At 60.2% G+C, this 20,068-nt stretch overlaps 1 protein-coding gene across 3 annotated transcripts in view; it reads right to left on the bottom strand.

Annotated features, from left to right (window-relative positions):
• Positions 1 to 19,957, bottom strand: part of FAM53A (family with sequence similarity 53 member A) — a 23,430-nt gene extending 3,473 nt beyond the window's left edge. Inside the window, exons 1-4 of one of the 3 annotated variants that reach the window (XM_024732756.1) lie at positions 19,437 to 19,957; positions 9,795 to 10,042; positions 6,876 to 6,930; positions 4,910 to 5,619 (exon numbers count right to left, since the gene is read on the bottom strand). In XM_024732756.1, the coding sequence (XP_024588524.1) occupies positions 4,910 to 5,619; positions 6,876 to 6,930; positions 9,795 to 9,872 (843 nt within the window). In that variant the 5' untranslated portion in view covers positions 9,873 to 10,042; positions 19,437 to 19,957. The remainder of the gene's footprint in view (positions 1 to 4,909; positions 5,620 to 6,875; positions 6,931 to 9,794; positions 10,043 to 19,436) is intronic. The other 2 variants (XM_024732755.1, XM_024732757.1) reach the window with 2 other exon arrangements.
• Positions 19,958 to 20,068: the final 111 nt, after the last annotated feature.

Here is a 20,068-nt window from a genome sequence, read left to right as displayed (position 1 = left end):
GACAAAGGGAAAGAGGGGACCAGTCAGGAGGCCCACCCTCTGAGGACGGGGGCCCCAGAAGGCAGACTGAAGAAAATCACGCCCTGAAATCATCTCCCCAGCAATGCGGGAGCCCCCTGGACCCGACTGACCCCCAAGGACCCGGCACAACCGACAAACACAGACACACGAGGTCTGTCCTCACGAAATGCTTGGAGGACAGAGAGGGGATTGGGGAACCAGGACCAGACGGGATGGTGCGGGGCCCGGAAGCTGAGGGCAGCGTCTGGAGTGTGAAGGGGCCGGTCCTGGGCAACGGGAGAGGATGTGCAAGGCCTCTGAATCCATGCCACCCCCCTCCTTCCTCAAGAAGCCATGCGCTGAAAGAGATGGTGACAAGGAAGGCTGACTCCTGGGTCTCGGGGTTGGCGAGTCCACTCTGCAGTGGACGGCCACCTGTCTCTGGGTCTCTCTGGAGGCCCAGACACCGGCTGGGGGGGCCGTCACCAGGTCGCACAGCCAGGACGGCACCACCGGGGTGTCTCCTGCTGGGCGGCCTGCAGTGCCCGGGGACCCTCATTTCACCAGCGAGAGCCCGTGGTGACCTCAGCGACAGGGCTGCGGGGGCCTTACGAACACAGCCTCTCTCATGCCTCATGCCCTGGGCCCTGCGTGTCTGGCACCTCGCCTGACCCCGGCACTGACCTTCTCAGAAGAGGGGAGAGAGCATGGCCCCGAGGCCACTGGGCACACCTCCACCCACAGTGCCACCCACAGCGGTAACAGCGTCCCCTCCGCAAGAGAGATGGGTGTACCCGCCACGTGCGGTTTTTACATTCATCACCTTCCACGTTCGTCTAAAGCAATACGCTCACACGACAGTCGGTCGGGAGAAGCGAACAGGTTAAAGCAGACTAGACAGAGTACGTCTACCATGACACGGTCTGTTTATTCAACTTGGGGGAAACTAAAGCACGAATAAAAAGGACGAAATGAAAGGCAGACACGAGCTGCTCAGAAAACGAACTTGAAACATGTGGACAGTGAACTAGCCTCACAAATACAGAAGCTGCAGCTCAACCACCACCACCCCAGGTCTTCCCCGCCTCTGCGGGACCCTCCCACTGTGCCCTCCCCCACCCTGGGCTGGTGGACGGACGGCCAGGGCGAGGCCCCCAGCCCCACCTGCTCACCCTCTGCCCCCCTCAGTCCAGGAGGCCGTGAAAAGGCCGCGACTGCCTGACCTCTCGGTGCCGGGCCCCCCGCCCTCTCACCGGCCCGGTGACATCCACACAAGACTTGGGAGTCAGGGTCCGGCCGCGCCTGTGGCCACTGGGGAGGCACATCAGCGCCCTGGCCTCGTGGGGGGCCCTCCCCAGGGAAGGCTCACAGCCACATTCCAGCCACAATCTCTAAGGCACTGTGTGCATGACACAAAAATAAGGACAAGAAACAAGAGGCTGCTTCTGTGAGAAAGCAGTGGGAACCCAGCTGACCAACAAGCTTCCAGGCCTGGCAGCTCCGGGCAGCTGCGGGCGGCAGGCCCGGGGGGGAGCCGGCCTTGGACAGTGTGGAGCCCCAGCGCTGTGTCCAGGGACCTGTGCACTCTGACCTCTCGGGGCTCCTCCCGCGCCTAGGAAGCCTCGTGGAAGGGAGACGGACTAAGGGACAGGAAACCTGGGGGTCTCCAGGTACAAACGGACAGAATTCGCCAGATGTCCAGGCTGAGCGACGGGCATTTCCCCGAGGCGACGTCCTGCACGGAGGGGACGCCTGGTGACAGCGGGTCCTCTATGCCCCAGCCGCCCGCAGAGCCCAGTGACCGCCGCGGCCAGCCCAAGGGAGGGACCGGGACCAGGGACTCAAGTCACTCCTGCAGACGGTGCTTGCAGCTCCGCAGCAAACACCCGCGACACTCTCAGCTCGCTCCTCGCACAGCGTGCCGAAGCAGGCCTGCCGCCCTACAGGCCCCACACCCCAAACGCAGGGAGGCCCGCACCTCGCCACTCAGACCCCGTGACTGCTTGGCCACTGTCACCTCACTCCCCTGACATTTGAAATAATCGCGTTTTCTAGGTACGTTGTAACATCGTGATGGAGTACGGAACATACTTGGTCTTCTTGCAGGTGCCTGGCTCAGAGCTCTAAACTCCTCGGGGTTCCCTGAGTGACAGGGGCGGGGGAGCCCCTTCCAACCCCACCCGAGTTCACGCCGACACGACTCGACCCCGCAGCAGCCTCAGGATGCGGGCTGGTCACCAGCGGAACCAAGCCTGGGATTCCAGGGTCGGACTTTCAGCCCACCCCACCTCCACCTCCAGGGACCCAGTTAATCACCAGTGGCCAATGGCTTAATCAATCACACCGATGCAACGAAACCTCCATAAAATCCCCTCAATGGTGGGGTTCCTAGGTGAGCTCGTCAAGGTGCTGGGAGCGTGGTGCACCTGGAGAGGGAGTGGAGGTTCTGCGCCCTCCCTATGCCTTGCCCTACGCATCCCTTCCATCTGGCAGTTCCTGTGTTGTAGCCTTTAAAATAAATGGGTGTCATAAATAAGGTGCTTTCCCGAGTTCTGTGAGCCATTATAGCAAATGATGGACCCTGAGGAGGGGTCGTGGGAACCCCCTATTTATAGGTTCAGGAGGCCCTGGACTTGGGGCTGGTGCCTGAAGTGGGGCCGTCTTGTGGGGCTGAGCGTTGACCTGCAGGGTCTGCACTAACCCCAGGTAGTTCGTGTCAGAAGTGAAGTTGTTGGACACTCGGCTGGTGTCTGCAGAGAACAGCAGGCGTGTGGTGGGAAAACCCAGGCATTCAGTTTCAGAGGCGGTGTGAGTCCACACAGGTCACAGTCACGTCGTCTGGTGAGGGATGGAGGGGCTGCCGACCGGCCGAGGGGCCCGCTTGGGCACTGACCTCTGCACCCGGCCCGGAACTGACCCCACGCCTCAAAATGGGGATCAGAACTGGCACGGGGGGAAGGTTGTTCACCAGACGCTTTTCAACAGGTGGCCGCTGTGATCTGTTTGCAATGTTCCTAGCCACACACACTTCATCATTCACATTAAAGATAAAAAAGTACAGACTACAAATTTTAAAGGCCTGAGAAATACAATGAGCAACTTTGTACCCAAAACTGAAACCTTAACTGTAACAGACAAGTCCCCAGAAATACTCAAAACAAACTGAAGAAACAGAAAACCCTACTAGATCCTGACTGGAGAAAGTGGGTGCGGGTCTGTTTAAATCCACATCCACCCCAGGCCCAGATGGCTTTCCAGCAATCCCACCAAACCTCCTCCACGTGAGGGAGCTGGGAGGTGGCTCTCCCAGCCCCAGTCCAGCCTTAGGTGCCCACAGCCCTGGCCGACAGCATGGCCGTGACCTCAGGGAGTCCCTGAGCAGAACCGGCCAGCTGAGCCGCTCCTGGGTGCCCAACCCACAAGAACATAGCACAGACGTGTGCTGTTTACGCTGCTAGATGTGGGGTGTTTGTTACGAGGCAACAGATGACTGACACACTATCTTATACTTTCATTTCAGAGATGGCTCTGCTGGGGACATCAGGGTTGAATCAGAGGCAGACACCGATGAGTACGAGAGAGGTTGCCAGGAGCCTGGGGCAGGATGGCTGGAGAAGGAAGGGGACACAGGACGAGACTGCTGGGCCCGGGAATTGCGTGGTAGGGACACAGGGGAGCTAGCTCTAGGACCACAGCCACGCGCCCGTAACAGGAGGAGCCATCCTAGGAGACAAGCAGCCTCTGCCCTCCCCAGGCTTGTCCCTCTGGGGGGCGGCACCTCAGCCCTGTCCTGCCCACACCCCAGCTCCCGTCTCCTCTCTGCTCCCCCACCAGCCGCCCTGCACGGCAGCCTCTCCATCACAAGGCGATCATGACCATGCTTGGCCCAGAACTCAGCAACCCGAGAGTTGCCAGGCTGGGTCCACACACATCTGTGGTCAGTGGTCCTGACACCCTCCTCCTCACCCTATCCCTGCCCCCTCCCTGGCCTGAGGGGTTGGCACGCCCACCCAGCAGTGAGGGCTCCCCCTGCTTTGCTCCCCCTGCCTACTCTGGAGTCCCTGGTGGGAACGTCCCCACAGTCCTGCCCCCTCGGGGCCCGCAGACGCTGCAGTACACGGAGCTGGGGGGTGCATATCGGGCTCACGGCCAGCTTTCCTCCGTGGCACGTGGCAAAGCTCGGAACATCCCCTTCCTAAACCCCAGCTCTCCGCGGAAACTTCACAGCCAGCAAGTGTGGGTTGGGAGCTCCCTCCCCACCACTGGGAAGAAGCTTCCAGAAAACCCACCAGTCAGGAAAGGTAAAGCTGACAGTGAGGTCGAGAGTGGGTGTAGATGGCATCGTGCAGCCTGGATCCCACCTGGGTTCTGTGGACCACGGAGACCTCAGTCCCACCCTGCGGGCTCCTGCGCCCCCGCCAGGACCCCAGGCACAGCCGCCTCTGTGATGAGGGGGCCTGGCAGGCTGGCCTCTCCCTTTTCTCACACCACAGCCCCGTCCTTGCTCCTCAGCACCCCCAGAAGGTCCTGCCATCCCCCTGCAAAGATGCACAGGTCAGACCTCTGAAAACCGGCTCTTTCCTTTAACTCTGCTCTGAACTGCCCGCGATCAGAAAACAGCATGGGAGGGGCAGGCGGTGGCCCCGGACACCAGAATCTTCAAGCTGGTTCACAACCCAAACTCTGAACAACACCTTCTCCAAAGAGGCATCACTGGTGGCAGGCTCCGCGAGGGACGGCAAGGAAAGGCTTGGTGGCGGACGGCGCCCGCTCAGCCTCGGCGCCCTGACCGACGGCTCCTGTCTCCACCCTGCAAGGGGCAGCCCAGCCCGCGTGGGGGGTGGATCCCCCCATAAGCACCCCGCCCCGTGGAGGGGGTGCCTGCACTGCACGCAAGAGGGAGCCTCACCCGCGTCATTTTCAGGAAGTCCAGGGCCGGGCGCGGCCAGCGGGCATCCTCCTCACGCCTGCGCTTCCGCTGGCCCTTCCCGCCCGCGCGCACACACGGCTGAGAGCGGCAGCGGAGCAGGCCCCGACGGCGGCCCAGCTCGGGCGTGGACGCGGGCGTGGACGCGGGCGTGGACGCGGGCGTGCTGCCCGCTGAGGGTGGAGCCGCGTCCACTGGCAACAGGTGCTCCTGTGACAGGGACAGGCGGCGGCGCGGCGAGGGCAAGCGAGGTCCAGCGGGTTGCCGAGCCGGGCCCAGGGCCAGGAGGCCGCTGCTGGCCAAAGCCGAGGCCGGCCGGGGCGCAGGGGGTGAGGCGGAGCTGGCAGCGGGGAGGGCTCGGCCCGGCGACCAGGCGCTCCTGGCCTGCAGCGTGGCGCTCCCGCCACTGTGGCACCGCCTCTTGGAGACAGGAGCCCAGACTCTGGAGCCACCGGGGCGCCACGGGGACCGGCAGCGCGCCAGCTCGTCGGGCTCCGACAGGGAGCGGCAGTGTCGCTTGGTGGGTGGTGCTGAGGGCGGCCCTGCGCCGTCCCTGAGGTCCCTGGCACTGACCGCACCCAGGCTGGCGCTCGGGCCGCAGGGGCCAGGAGGGAAGGGGATGGCAGGGCCCGTGGCCCCCTGGCTTCCAACGGGCTGTCCTCCACCGACGACCTTCCAGGGGTGCTTGTCTTCTGGGGAAACATGAAGGAGAGACGGGTGAGGGGCGCACGCCCCCCGCGCCCTCAGCCCTACCTGGCCTCAGGGTGGGCCCAGCCCTGCTCGTGGGATGCCCCTCCTCCCCGCCCCTGCCCTGCACAGTCGCAGCTCACACCACGGTGGGGACGCCTAGGGGCACGGGGAACCTGACACCACAGACCCAGCTTCCTCGTCGTCAGACGGGGGCATAAGGGTCACTCGAGAGGCCGAGCGTACAGGGGTCAGCAGCTCGACACAGATGGGCTCACGCAGGCAGCATACCTGGGCAAGGGGGCAGCCAGGGGAGTGGGGCCAGGGCTGGGGGAGCCCAGAGCCCTGATGACCTGGCCCGGGGGCGGCCAGCAGCCCCTCCAGCCCAGCTGCTCTGCGGTCACCCCCAGCTGAGGGGCCTTGGCACAGAGGCCAGGACCCGCCGCTGGGAGAGGCACAAGCAAAGGCCCTAGGTGACCCCGGGTCACGAGGATGCACAGTCAGTCAGAAAGGACGGCAGGGCCGGCTCCGTGGCCTACGGGAAGCCCGAGGGGCTCCGAGCCAGGACTGTCCCTGTGTGGGACGGAGACGGTGCCCAGGGCCACGTGCGGGCCCATACCACCCGAGACCTTGGTGACAGCTGCACCTGAGCAGCCTGGAGGGAGCCGAGCACAGCGTCCCCGTGGAGGTGAGCAGGGCCGCAGGGGAAGAGCCGGATGCCACTTGGACTGTCCGGCCTGAAGTCGCACCACTAGCACCTCACTGCGACCACGGACACCAGCCACGGTTCGTCACAGGGGCCACGGCGCCCACGCCCACGCTCACGCAAACAGATACGCTCGGGCGGCCAAGCCTCCTAGGCCCATTCAGACCACAGGGCACACGTGGCAGGGGCGTGCAGCGCAGGGAAGGGGTCCGGCAGACCCAGGCCCTCCAGGCACGCACAACCCCGGCTCCCACCACCGGCCAGGTGTGCGCCACACCAGCGCTGTGGCACAGGCCGTGCGTACCGCCGGACCCCCGTCCTTTCCCTGGTGGCCACAAGACCCCACCGGGCGGGCCTTTCAGGTCTGCACTGCCAGGCCGCTTCCAGAAAGGAAGCTCTCCAACCCGCACCGCTGTCCAGAGGAGGGAGAGGCCAGCAGAGGAGGGGGCGCAGCTGGGGCCTCGCGCTCCGTGTCAGCCTCCCCGTCCAGCCCTGCTCACGGGGTCCTGGCCCACAGCAGCCCAGAAAGACCCGCTGGGGCTTTTAAATACTTACCGTCGGTCTCAGAAGGGAACGAGTGGCCACTTGTGTTCAGTTTCTGGGCAGAATACTGAAAGTGAAGAGAAAGAAGTTTCAGTACTGTGGGTTTACACGTGCAGATTCAGAAAGAGTTCCAACTCAAGAAACAGGCCTGTGTTTTTATCCCTGCAATAAACTTGTTTGTCCCCAACACTGTCTTTCTTGGTGATTAAAAAGAAAAACATGGGCCCCGGAATACATTTCTTTTCTTAATCAGGAATTTTAAAAGCCTCACAATTACTCAGTTGAGTAAAGGACATAGAGAGCCACAAGCGGACTTCCCTGGTGGCACAGTGGTTAAGAATCCGCCTGCCAATGCAGGGGACACGGGTTTAATCCCTGGTCCGGGAAGATCCCACATGCCACGCAGCAACTAAGCCTGTGTGCCACAACTACTGAGCCTGCGCTCTAAAGCTCGTGAGCCACAACTACTGAGCCTGCATGCTGCAACTACTGAAGCCTGTGCGCCTAGAGCCCGTGCTCCACAATGAGAAAAGCCACCGCGATGAGAAGCCCGCGCACCACAACGAAGAGCAGCCCCTGCTCGCCGTAACTAGAGAAAGCCCGTGTGCAGCAATGAGACCCAACGCAGCCAAAAATAAATAAAAGTTTTTTTAAAAAAGAAAGAAAGTGACAAGGCAAACCATGGGATAGGAGAAAATACTGGCAAAACACACATCCAAGAAAAGACTTGCATCCAGAATATACAAAGAGTTCCTACAAACCAGTGAGAAAAATGCACACAACCCAAAAGAAAGATGAGCAAAAGGACAGCAAAAAGGACATACAGACACCCAGTAAGTACAGGAAATGGCCCTGATCTCACTGGTCATCAGGGACACGCGGTCAGAGTCGTGAGCAGACGCCACCATTCCCGACCAGGGAGACGGCACGGCTGGGGCGCTGACGGGCCTCTGGGCAGGACTTCGCTTAACACAGTGGGAACAGACTTCCACAAAAGGCCTGCACGCGAACGCAGTCAGCGGTGTCATTCTTAACAGCCAGTCGTGGACACATCCCAAGTGTGTCCTCCTGGCAACAGGAGACGCGGACCATTCAACAGAGTAAAGGAACAGCTCCTGATGCACCGTCCACACAGTGAACCCAGGGGCACTCATTCGCCTTGAGTGGAGAAGCCAGTCTCCAGGAGTACACGCTGCATGTTGGCACTTCTGAGACAGCAAAGCCACGTGGGGCCACAGGGGACTTCCTGGGGCGATGGAGAGGTTTGCAGTGACGGTGACAAGGTTATCGCGTACACGACTGGAAAACTCACCCAATCCACACCAAACCCCATCTGCACATTTTACTAGATGAAACGTACACCTCAATAAAAAAGTATTTTTTAAACTCAAGGCTTTAAAAGCTGAGCTCTCTGCCAACCCAACTATACCTGCACAGCCGGACGTGCTGGAGGACACACACAGCACGCTGAGGCTACGTCCACGGGGGCCAGCACACGCTGACCCTCCCTGACCTTGCACCCCCCCTCACTCCTCCACCTGGCACCCTTCCCAGGCCCCCAGCACAGCCCTGCAGCAGAGGGGGCCTGCTCCCCTGACCCGAGTCATGGCCTCTGCTCCAGCCCTGGCCCTCACTGAGAACGGACGCCAAGCACCTGTCCCCACCAGGCTCGTGTCCCCACAGGGCTTGCGTCCCCACCAAGCTCTGGGGCCTGTGGGCCCTGCTACCCTCTCACTCCCGCGTCCGGCCCAGGCTCCAGCTGGCTCACCGCCCACAGCCTCTGCTCCGCCGAATTCCAGCCCTGTGTCAACTCCCAACGCCCCTCCCCACTCTACTTGTCCCCAAGCATGTCATCTGCTTCGCCTCGACCCCAGCGTCGAGAACAGGGTGCCCCGAGCCCAAAATCAAACAGTGATAGAGATGACGGGGACTTTCTTGCTCAGAAAGATACACTAAATTGTGTCTTTCACTATGTAAATTACACCTCTTATTTTCTTTTTTTTCTGGCTGTGCAGCTAGAAGGATCTCAGTTCCCTGAACCGAGGCCCTGGGGCAGTCAAAGCGCCCAATTCCAACCACTAGGCCACCAGGGAATTCCCTCCTCTTTTTTCTTTTAAGTGAACGTTAGAGCAGGTGCTCTAAGCCACGTCTATGCACCCACAGCACAGGAACCCCACGGACGCATCAGCAAGCCTCACCAGGAACTCAGTGAAACGCCCACTGGTACAGAAAGGCATTATTTCCCACACACGTGCATCCTGTACGAAGGACGTGTGGGGAAGTCACACAAGGTGAAATGATGTGTCACGACGGGAAGAGTTATAAGTGGGACTTTTCTTGTCATGCTCTCGCTACAGCGAAACCCGCTCGCGTGCCCCCTTCCCTGCAGGAACCACAGGCGACAACAGGCCGAGGGCTGGGTGCGGGTGACACGACAGCGCTGAGCACCCGCCCGGGGAGACGCTCAGGCACAGCCCCCAGCACCAGGCAGGTGCAGATGCTCAGCCGCCTCCCTCTGGACCTCCAGTTTAACCAGGCAGGGCGTGAGCTGAAGGCCATGGCAACACGGCCCTAGGAATCGGCTCCACCTCGGGCAAAGCTGACCCACAGAGACAGAATTCAAGAGGCGCTCTCAGGAGGGGCGGCGCCCGGAGGCACGGGCAGCGTCTGGTGGGCACGGCTGCCGACCAGGGTGGACGTTTGTCCACTCCGCACCCAGGACCATACACGTTGATGTGTAGCTTAGGCTTTCAAAGTTTGCTTTTAATGATGCTGAGAACCCACCATCACGACGCTGACGGGCTCTCGGGGCTGCGAAGGCGCCGGAGCCTCCCTGGGATACTGCCCCCTCCCTCCTCACCTCCCCCCATCCTCTCCCCCAGCTGGGGCCCAGCCCAGGCAGTGGCCCCCAACACGGGCCGGGCAGCTCACCGGGCCGGCATCGTAGCTCTTGCGGGCAAGGTCATCCAGGCTCTGGTTCTGCAGCTTCTCAGTGATGAGGGTGACCATGGTCTGGGGCCCGTGCCCTCTGTCCGCGCCGACAGGCCCTGGGGTTCTGGAACATCAGGCTTCAGGAGGCCCGGGCCGCTGCTGGCTCTGAGCTAACCCTCAAGGGTACGTTTCCATTTTAAAGACGAGCGATCCATTTCCGAGGGTTCTTCAGAGCTTCGTGCCTGTTTCTGGCAAAGAGAAACAAACCATCATAAGGATTACAGGCAAAGCCGTTCAGCTAATGACTCTGTCACCCGCCAGTACTGCGTGTGTGAATATTCTGATCTCGCTGCCTAACAAGGACCCTCCCGCGTGAAAACTACCACAAGAGCTCTCTCCTGGAAAATGTAATAAAAGCAGCGGTCCGGGTGAAGGATGGCAGGTGGACACGCGTGAGAGCCAGCGAGGGAGGCCTCCCCACCCCTGCTCCAAACACAGGCGCCAGACGGGAGGAGGCGCGACTGCCACGCTTCGGACTCGAGAAGCTGCTGGAAACCTAGTCCTCAGCCAGCAGCAGCGAGACCCCGGAAACGAGCTGGCCATGAACGGCTGGACCCACCTGGCCGCTGACCAGTCACCGCTGACCACTGACCACAGCAGTTAGACACCCCTCCGCCCCACCTGGCCAGTGAGGGCCCCGCCCCCAACTGAAGCTGGGGTTCCCTCCTGGGAGGGGGGCGGGGGTGCAGAGTTGGCAGCAGACCCACCTGGCGGCGGCCCGGGGAGGACACTCGGAGGACCCGGCTCCCCGCAGACGCCGACGGGAGAGGGCCGGCCACCCGCCCACCACGCAGGCACCCCCTTCTCAGTGGCCCGCTGCCGCCCGTGAGCAGCAGCCGAGGGCCCCCAGCCCAGGAAGCCACAGACAGAGGCGGACAGACAGGAAGACCCCAGCAACTGGAGAAAACAGATGACGCCAGAGGACGAGAGCTTCCGAGCGAGAAGGCGCCATACCTACACAGTAAGCTCGCTAAAAGGGAACATTTAGAGAAAACTAAAAGAGCTGCTGGAAATTAAACACGACAGCAGTGATGGAACCTCCATAATCTTCAGAGCCCGGCTCCTAACTGCCTCCCAGAGGCCGTGAGCTCGCCCCGACCAGAGGCACCATCCACACCCAGGACTGGTTCTAGGCCACGAGAGCTGCTCTCCATCCACAGCGCCCACGTCTGCGCCCCTCAGCCTGAAGCCCGTCCACGGGGTCTTCAGCACCCAGCATGCTTGGCGCTGACAGCACCCCTGGGCTCCCCCTGTCCTAAGTAGAGATGGCCATCTCTTCCAGCACAGCCAGGGACCCCAAGGCCCAGACAGGAGGGTCAGGGCCAGCAGTTCCCCAGGGGGCAGCTCTGCACCGGCAGTGGTTCTGCTTCAATGCGTTGCGAACCCGGGAACCGGATCAGAGCTGGCCACACCACACGCCCACCGCCAGCCCCCAGTCCCTGGGCGGGACCAGCCAAGCCACAGAACAGCTCTCCCTGCCGCTCCCCACAAAGCCACCTGGGCCCCACTCAGAAATCCCTCAAGAGAGGGGCTTACGAGGGCCCCTTCATCCCAACACGTGACAGATCAGCCTCCCTTGCTGCAACCCCCCCGACGCCCACGGCACTGCCCTCTGACAGACGGCAAGGGGGCAGCGTCCTACTCTGCCCTCTGCCCCGAGCCGACCGCTCGGGGGTCTCTCAGACCCTCCTGTCAAACCCTCTTGGTGGCACACAGCACACAAAACCCTAGAAAGGTTAACAGCAACCACGGCAAAATTTGAAAAAAATAATAAAACAACTAGTACTTTAAAAACAGGCCCCACGGTCCTTGGAGAGATGGCTGATGTCCAGGGCTGGGGCAGGGAAACGACCAGAGGAGGCTGGGGCATCTCCAGGTGCCAGAGCACCAGGACAGGAGCAGAGAGTGGTGACAGGTCCCCCAGGGCAGCTGCGAAGCGAACGAGGCAAGTGGACAATACTCCACAGAAAAAATAAGATGCACGAATCCACACTGAAGTAAATAATTGAAAAGGTGGGCTTCCCTGGTGGCACAGTGGTGGAGAGTCTGCCTGCCGATGCAGGGGACGCGGGTTCGTGCCCCGGTCCGGGAAGATTCCCACATGCCGCAGAGCGGCTGGGCCCATGAGCCATGGCCACTGAGCCTGCGCGTCCGGAGCCTGTGCTCTGCAACGGGAGAGGCCACAACAGTGAGAGGCCCGCGTACGCAAAAAAAATAATGATAATAATAATTGAAAAGGTAAGGAAATTGGGGAGGGGGAAGCTCTTCCTTTTGGTAGAATGCCAACTAAGACATGTAGACGGAAGGACGGAATGTCTTTTAAATCACCACCTGAAAAGCACCGCATAAAGTTCCAGGCAAGAATCATCGCTGAAGTTAAAGCCAGTGGGTGGAAGCACGAGGAGAGGCAGGGTATCACGGGGCCCCAAGGGTCTCCCTGCAAGGCGCTCCATCGTGGACCACACAGCACAGGCGCCTGGAGGCCTCACAGGGCCCCAAAGGGTCTCCCTGAAAGACTCTCTGTCATGAATCTCACAGCACAGAAGCCTGGAGGCCTCACAGGGCCCCAAAGGGTCTCCCTGCAAGGCTCTCCGTCGTGGACCGCACAGCACAGGAGCCTGGAGGCCACCGTGAAAGCCAGAGACCAAGGTGAGCACAGCCTGTTCCAGGGCACAGTGACAGCATGGGACACGGGATTCCTGTCAGAAACGCAGAAGCTGGATTTAGCTGTGAGGAAAAGTCAGACAAACCCAAATGAGGTGAACTGTGCAAAGTGACGGGCAGCAATCAGCAGTGTCAGGGCCGGGAAAGATGCACACGAGGGGGTCCTGCCCTGCTGACGACCCTGGGAGGACACGAGGTCCTGGGTCAGAAAAAGGGCGCCAGGGGACAACGCCCGACATCTGCATCAGCACGGCGGTCAGAGCCAGCACCTCGGGTCCCGATGCGACCCTCGCGCTGCGCCACGTCCGACACGGACGCCAGGAGCCACGCGGCCCCCAGGGGGCACGGCCAGCTTCCACGTGGAATGGTCCTCCGCCACCACTGCAGACGTGCAAGAAAGGCAACAAAACAGTGTCAGGGCAAACACGGCTCCCGGCTGCTGCGGGCCGGTGTGCGCAGGGCGCAGCAGCTGCGGACAAAGTAAGAGACGCCCAGTGGGGACGCCCAGCTGCCCGCCCGGGGCTGGGGGTGGGGGCTGAGCACCGGGCAGAGGAGAACGACCGTCCTGGGTAACGTTTTCATTTTCGTCTTGGGGAAGGAACGCGTGCCACTCACAGTTGTTAATATGCAGATTCAAATCCCAGCTCCCCAGAGCTGCCCCCACGAAGAACCGAAAATGGGGGGCTTAGGACAGCAGAAACCTACTTCCTCCGGGTTCTGAGACCCAAAGCCAGAAGTCGAGGTGTCGGCAGGGTTGGCTCCTCCTGGGGCCTCCAAGGGGGGATCCGCTCCCTGTCTCCCTCCCAGCCTCTGGTGGTGGCCAGCGGTCCTTGGCATCCTTGGTTGTGTCGGCATCACACCCACCTCCGCCTCCATCCTCAGGCAGCCTCTCCTGTGTGTCCTGTATCTCTGTATCTCTTCTTATCAGGACACCAGTGATTGGGTTGAGGTCCACCCTAATCCAGTATGACTACATCTTTTTTTTTTTCTTTTTTAAAAATATTTATTTATTTTTGGCCATGTCGGGTCTTCTTTGCTGCGCTCAGGGTTTCTCTAGCTGTGGTGAGCGGGGGCTACTCTCCGTTGTGGTGCACGGGCTCTAGGTGCCCGGGCTTCAGTAGTTGTGGCTCACGGCCTCCAGAGTGCAGGCTCAGTAGTTGAGGCACATGGGCTTAGTGGCTCCGTGGCATGTGGGATCCTCCTGGACCAGGGCTCGAGCCTGGGTCCCCTGCATTGGCAGGCGGATTCTTAACCACTGCGCCACCAGGGAAGTCCCCAGTGTGACTACATCTTAATTTACATCTTAATGTAAAGGTCCTGGGGTCAGGACTTGAGCAGACCTTTTGGAAGGACACACTGTGTCAACCCTCAAGGCCAAGCCAGTTCCCCTTATAAGAAATCAAACGATCAGGATGGAACCTCACGGGCACAATGCGTAATGCCCTGCACGTCCCTGCTCAATGGTTAGCATGACGAGCCAGGGCTGGAGCAGCTCAGGACAGCGTCCTGGCCCTGAGGGAGGCAAGCTCTCCTTGGGAACAATGCCAGCTGGTGGCAGGTGCTAGAAGGAAGCGAGCAGGACCCCATCCACGGCAGGGCGGCCTGTTGGGAGGACGATGGAGCCAACACTGAAATCTGAGCAGGAGGTGCCAGGACAGAGGGACAAACCCAGGACCCTGGGGGCCCAGGTGGACGCAGACGCCAGACGTGAGAGGACTAACCGGCCCTGCCGGCCGGGCGCTGAGGGCCGGGGAACAGAGGATCCGTCCCACAAGCCCCAGGACGACTGAGGCAGACGTGTGGCCAGGGCTCCTCGGCACCCCTGGAAGCACAGGTGACCTTTGACTCCACCCACAGCCCCAGTTCAGAAGCTCCAAGACCCCACGCACACACACTGGAGCATCCCCTGACCAGGGGACAGTCTCCTCCCGTGTGAGGCGGACCCGCCGCAGAGGAGGCCCGATTGTGGACACCTCGCCACTTTTCCTACCATGAGAAATTCAAAGCCGCTGTCCTTCCTCCAAAGGCGCTGGTCCTTCTTCACAAGCAAACCAGTGACCCGGCTGCCCACCTCCCGGGGCTCCTCTCCCTGCCCACCCCTGTGAGCCTGGGCGGCCGCAGCAGCAAAGCTGTCCCTTCCCGTCCACTCAGCAGCCCTCAGCTGGCCCCAACAAGAAGTAGCCACAGGGCTCCAACCACCAGAAACACCCTGCGTGGCTGCAGGACAGAGGCCAAAATCCTCACTCTGGGCCTCCTGGCCCCTCACGTCCCCACACAGGCACCCTCCAGGCCCAGGGGTGTCACGCACACAGTAACTGCTCAACGGGCAGCCCCGCGCGTGGCCCGACCCAGACTCTGAGGGCCTCTCGGCCGGCCGCTCTGGCCCATCTCATCCTCTGGACCCCACCCTCCACAAAGGCGCCAAAGTGGCTCTGCTTTTCTGTTCTTTTCATTTCAGTTTATTGACATAGAGTCAGACAGCATTTGTAAAGCCATATATGAGTGTCTGAGGGCGGCCACACGCTGGGGGCTTAAGCAACAGACACTTACTGTCTCCCGACTCTGGAGGCTGTGCTCCCCCTGAAGGCGCGGGGGGAAGTCTGTTCCGGGCTCTGCCCCGGCTCCTGGTAGCTCCTTGGCCTGTGGCAGCCTCACTCTCACTGTGTCTGTGTCCAAAACCCCCCTTATTATAAGGACACCAATCGTTTTGGATTAGGGGCCACCCTCCTCCAGCATGCGTTCACCTTAACTAATTACATGCGCAACAACCCTATTTCCAAGGCACTGGCGTTTAGGATTTCAACACAATTCAGCCTACAACAAGCCACGTCTATCGTATCACGGCAACGCATAGGTTTAAAAGCCAACACTGCTGCGTTTCTGTAACGCAGAGGACGGGCGCCAGCGGTGCCTCTGCCAGGGCACTTCCCCGCAGCTCTGCACTCGTACCCCGAGTCCATGCTGGACGGTGCATGCGCACAGCTGTCCTTGGTTGTCTCTGACTTGGGGAGCATCAGGGCTGAGGTCTTGCCAGCACGTCCCCACACCAACTCCCTGCCTCCCCCGCCTCCCAGCCTCCCAGCGCGGCCCACCAACACTTCCGTAAGTCATCGCCGACATCACTCTGTCATTGTAAACAGCATCCCCAGCCGAGCCACACAGGGAGCCCGTTTCCTCAGGTTAATACTTGCCTCCTTTTTCTCCTACGCAAAGTTTCTGCCCGATACAAACTCTTCCCTCAAACTCCCCCAAAGAATTATCAACTCGGCAAGCAAGCTTCATTTGGTCAAAGACGTCAGGACGGCCGTTAGCCCGTGCGCTCCTGGACCCCCGGCCTCTGCTCAGGCCAGAGTGGCGCTGGCCAGCTGGGCCCTGGGCCTCACCCTCACCTTGTGGCTACCTGAGCAGGGTGCCTGGCGGGCGTGTGATGCCCGCGCCCCTTCTCTCCTCCCTGGATGCCTGCCGGACTTTCTGACTCTTCTGTCTCCCAGGGCTGGGAAACATACACAGGGCCTTGAGCAGGGTCTTCTTAACCAGGAACCCGAGCCACTGGGGCCTCGGAGGTTCGATGGCGTCACTGCCGAGCCCCTCCCATCCCCCCTTCCCCTGGTCTGTTTCAGGGACAGCCGGTGCTCTGCGCTGCGCTCCTGGGCTGGCCCTCCCTGATCGTCCGTCTCTGTCTCGTTTTTGTTGCTGTCGATCTGTTTCCACAATGGCCAACACCTCATCTTCCACGCCTTCCAGTGACATGTTTATTTCTGCTCCCCTGTTTAACCCGAGGGCCCCAGCGCGCCTCGCCTCTGAGCGCCGTGAGCCTCCGTGTGTGCTCATCTATGAGGCTCTGACCCAGCACAGGGCTCTCCTCCTAACAGTTTCTTCGTCCTGTCCCTGCTATAGTGTCTCGGTTCCCTCAGCCAACTCTGCTCAGCTGGACTCAGCTTCAGGCCGGAGGTGTCCCCTGTGCCCATCACCCTGCTCCCCTTTCACGCTGGGAGGGGCCTGCACGGCATCTCCATCGAGGGCCACCCGGCACTCGGGGAGGTCAGTGAGGACACGCCGAACAGGTGGATCCGCGTGGACAGCAGGCTGCAGACGGCAGCAGCCCGGGCTGGGGGCGGGGGGACAGGGCCACTGGAAATGCAGCCTCCCTCCAGCCCTCAAGCCGGACCCAGCCCTGGCTGCAAACCAGATCCCGGGCCCGAGCCTGGGCTCTGGACAGGCTGCTCCAGCTCCCCCGCCAGCTCCTGAAGCACGAAACGGGGAGAAAAGTTTCCAGGACCTGCTCAGTCAGTGGTGCCAGAGTGCGGGGAGGCCAGAGCCAGGCCACTTTAGACCCAAAAGCATCGGTTCTGGGGTTTTCACAGAAAAGACAGCACGGAGCCCTCAGCGCCGCAGACCCAGCAGCGTGTCCCCAGTTCCAGGCGCGTCATGCAGTCACAAGCTCGAGGCCGGCACAGCGGTACCACCTCCAGCTTCTCAGAGATTTTCTTTCATTTTCTCACCAAGAACACTCGAACAAAACTTGGAACCTGACTGGACATGAGTTATTAACTGGCACCGTTTGTGTGCTGGTCTCAGCGGCCCCCAGGAGAAGGTGGAGCTGAGGTGCCCCTCGACCGGACAGAGGCGAGGTGACCTCCGGGCGCTGCAGAGGCCTGGTGCCTTTAGGGACACACCCTGGAGGCACCACGCACGGGGCGATCACAGTGACGGAGAGGCCAGCCACCCCGCTCCCCACGTCTTCCCAGCCCCGGAGCCAGAATGTCCCCCGAAGGGACGCTCAGCCCCAGCCCCCGGCCAGTCAAGCTCCTCCAAATTCCGGGCCCTGAGACCCTGAGCAGTAATAAATGAGCGTTGCTGTTTGAAGCCACCAGTTTTGGAGTGAATTTGTTGCGCTGTCATAGTAACCAAAGCAGTGACACTTAGCAAAGCGAAGGGAGCCGAGCGTCCCCCTCGAGCTGCTGGAGCCAGTCACGGTCCCCCTCCTGCATCACATGGAGGCTGGGAAGGAAAGGGGAGTGGCCATGTCCCCACGCTGCACACAGGCCACAAGGGAAAAGTTACCGCAGCCGCCGCAAACGCCCGATGATTTTCAGTTGGCGGGGTCTGGGGTACGACTCCACGTCAGGGGTTCGGTGCCTTCCCTAACAGGGCACATTCGGTGCCACACTCATGACCCCTGGGAAAGTCAGAGGCAAAGACAGCCCCGTGTCAGTGCCACCGAAAAACTGTGCGCAAGGCCACCGAAGTCTTTTTGAAAAGACTTCAAAACAAAACGAGAAAAGAAGAAATCACCTGTCCTAACTAACCAACATCTTGCTAATATTAAAATACACAACTGGAGGGTTTAGACGACAGGAGTTTTAGTTTAAAGTTGCCCGGAAACCATGTTTGAACTGTGACCTTTGCAAGGCAACAAGGAGAAGAAACTTACATGATATCAATAAAAAGGAGACTATGCCCGTCACCTCCCTGCTAGTGCGTGCAGAGTGCACCGCGCTGCAGAAGAGACCCCACACCCAGAAAGATCGTTCTGAGAAAGGATGTAGGGTGGGCCCTGATCAGCTGGACAGAAGGCCCAGGGTCAGACCCCGGCTGGCCTGCTTCGGGCTGGGCTCTCCCAGGTCCGTGACGTCACGTCTCTGGGAAAGAACCAGCCACACCATGAGGCTGCAAGGAATCAAATTAAGAAACACGCGTGAAAGTGCTGGGTCCCCGGCACACGTGTGAAATTACGACCACTTATAACAAATGCTTAAAAGACTGTGAAAGTCCACTTTCCTTTCAAAAATATTACAGCAGAAAAAGCCAAAAGGGTTTATATAAAAATTTTAATTTGCTTTAAAAAAAAAAAAAAGTTGTTTTTGAATGTCTGCAATGCACCTGTAAAAAACACCAGACTGGGGCTTCCCTGGTGGCGCGGTGGTTGAGAGTCCGCCTGCCGATGCACGGGACGCGGGTTCGTGCCCCGGTCCAGGAAGATCCCACATGCCGCGGAGCGGCTGGGCCCGTGAGCCATGGCCGCTGAGCCTGCGCGTCCGGAGCCTGTGCTCCGCAACGGGAGAGGCCACAACAGTGAGAGGCCCGCGTAACGCAAAAATAAACAAAAAACACCGGACTGTTGCCCTGGTTCTTTTATCTACCAGCAAACAAACAGGCCTCCTCTGTGCCTGCTCCCTGTGCACCCATGAGCAAATGTCTCCATAACCAGGAAAGGTCCTGATGCACCCACTTAAAAAAGGAAAAAAAAGACAATAACGTTGGCAGCCTCTCCATTACACATTCCCAGCAGCTACAAGAACGCCTCTCCTCCCCCCAAATCCAAAGTAAGTCAAAAAAATGTAGGGATCCACCCAAAGAGCAAACCCTTTACACCACACGTGCCAGCCACCCGTGATCCTTAACCAAGGTCTAATGGTTCTCTGGACAGTGAACCACGGAAGGAGACCAGTTTAAAGAAAAGCCACTGTTCCTAACCAACTGCTATCTCAATTTCAACTGGGGGGTAATATTCCAGAACTTCAAAATCAAACTGTTTCCCGGCCTTCTACCATCAGACTGCTAAGGCTGCGCTTCCCTGTCCGGACCTGCTTTGATAAGACAGCGAGATGAAGAAGCAGAACCTATAAGCTCAAGTTAAATTTCTTAAATATTGTGAAACTGAAGCCATTCTTGAAGTCAAACTAACCTATCTAGAAAAGCTCTCAATACAAAGAGGTCATCATGAACTCAACTAAATAGTGAGTGACTGAGTTAAAAACAAAAGTAAAGTTGTGGAAGCTTAGAGTCAAGTACAGGTAGCCCATGACCAAATGCAAGCAACTGGAGTCAATTTAGCACAGACATAACACTTCAGATCTGCGACTGTACTTGGAGTAAAGGGAAAATAAAGTAGAAATAAAGAAAAACACACTCTACCTAACGCACCTCTCTCCACTCCCAGGAAAAGTCTGAGAGACTCAACCCTCGTCTATGCAGAGAAAGCAGCTTCGGAATCCACTTCCAATCACCTTCCACAGTTCGCCGAGGAGGGTCTGGTCTCCCCCGTCGTGCGGGTCCACCTTTGGGCTCCCTTGACGCACAGCTTATCACGTCCAACTTCCTGCTTCTCTCTCGCTGCAAGATGACAGGCACATGAGTCCCGGGAACCGCTCAGGCCGCGCGTCTCGGCACCGGAACGACGACAGCTCGCAAAGGCGACACCCGAAGTCGGTTCAGCAAGTGGCAGCGCGCCCCAGGCAGGGCCCCTTACAGCCAAAGGGCGCGTAGAGTGTACGGGGCCCCGGGTGCGCAGGCTCTCGGGGCGCGCGGGGGTCCCGCGGCGCGGGGCTCTTGGGGAGCAGGGATTCCGGGGCGCAGGAGTCCCAAGGCCAGGGATTCTCGGGGCGCGCGGGGGTCCCGGGGTGCGCGAAGCTCTCGGGGCGCAGGGGGCCCGGGGCCCGGGGCTCTTGGGGCGCGCAGGGGGCCCCGAGGTGGGCAGAGTCTTGGGGTGCAGGGGGACCGGGGGGTGGGGGGCCCGGGGCCCGGGCCGGTCCGGGGGTGGTGCGCGC

This window comes from Neophocaena asiaeorientalis, unplaced genomic scaffold, assembly GCF_003031525.2.
Source record: "Neophocaena asiaeorientalis asiaeorientalis breed wild unplaced genomic scaffold, Neophocaena_asiaeorientalis_V1.1 scaffold762, whole genome shotgun sequence".
NCBI lineage: Eukaryota > Metazoa > Chordata > Mammalia > Artiodactyla > Phocoenidae > Neophocaena > Neophocaena asiaeorientalis.
Note: the sequence above shows the minus strand (reverse complement) of the source record. Positions and strands in the feature narration are given on the sequence as shown.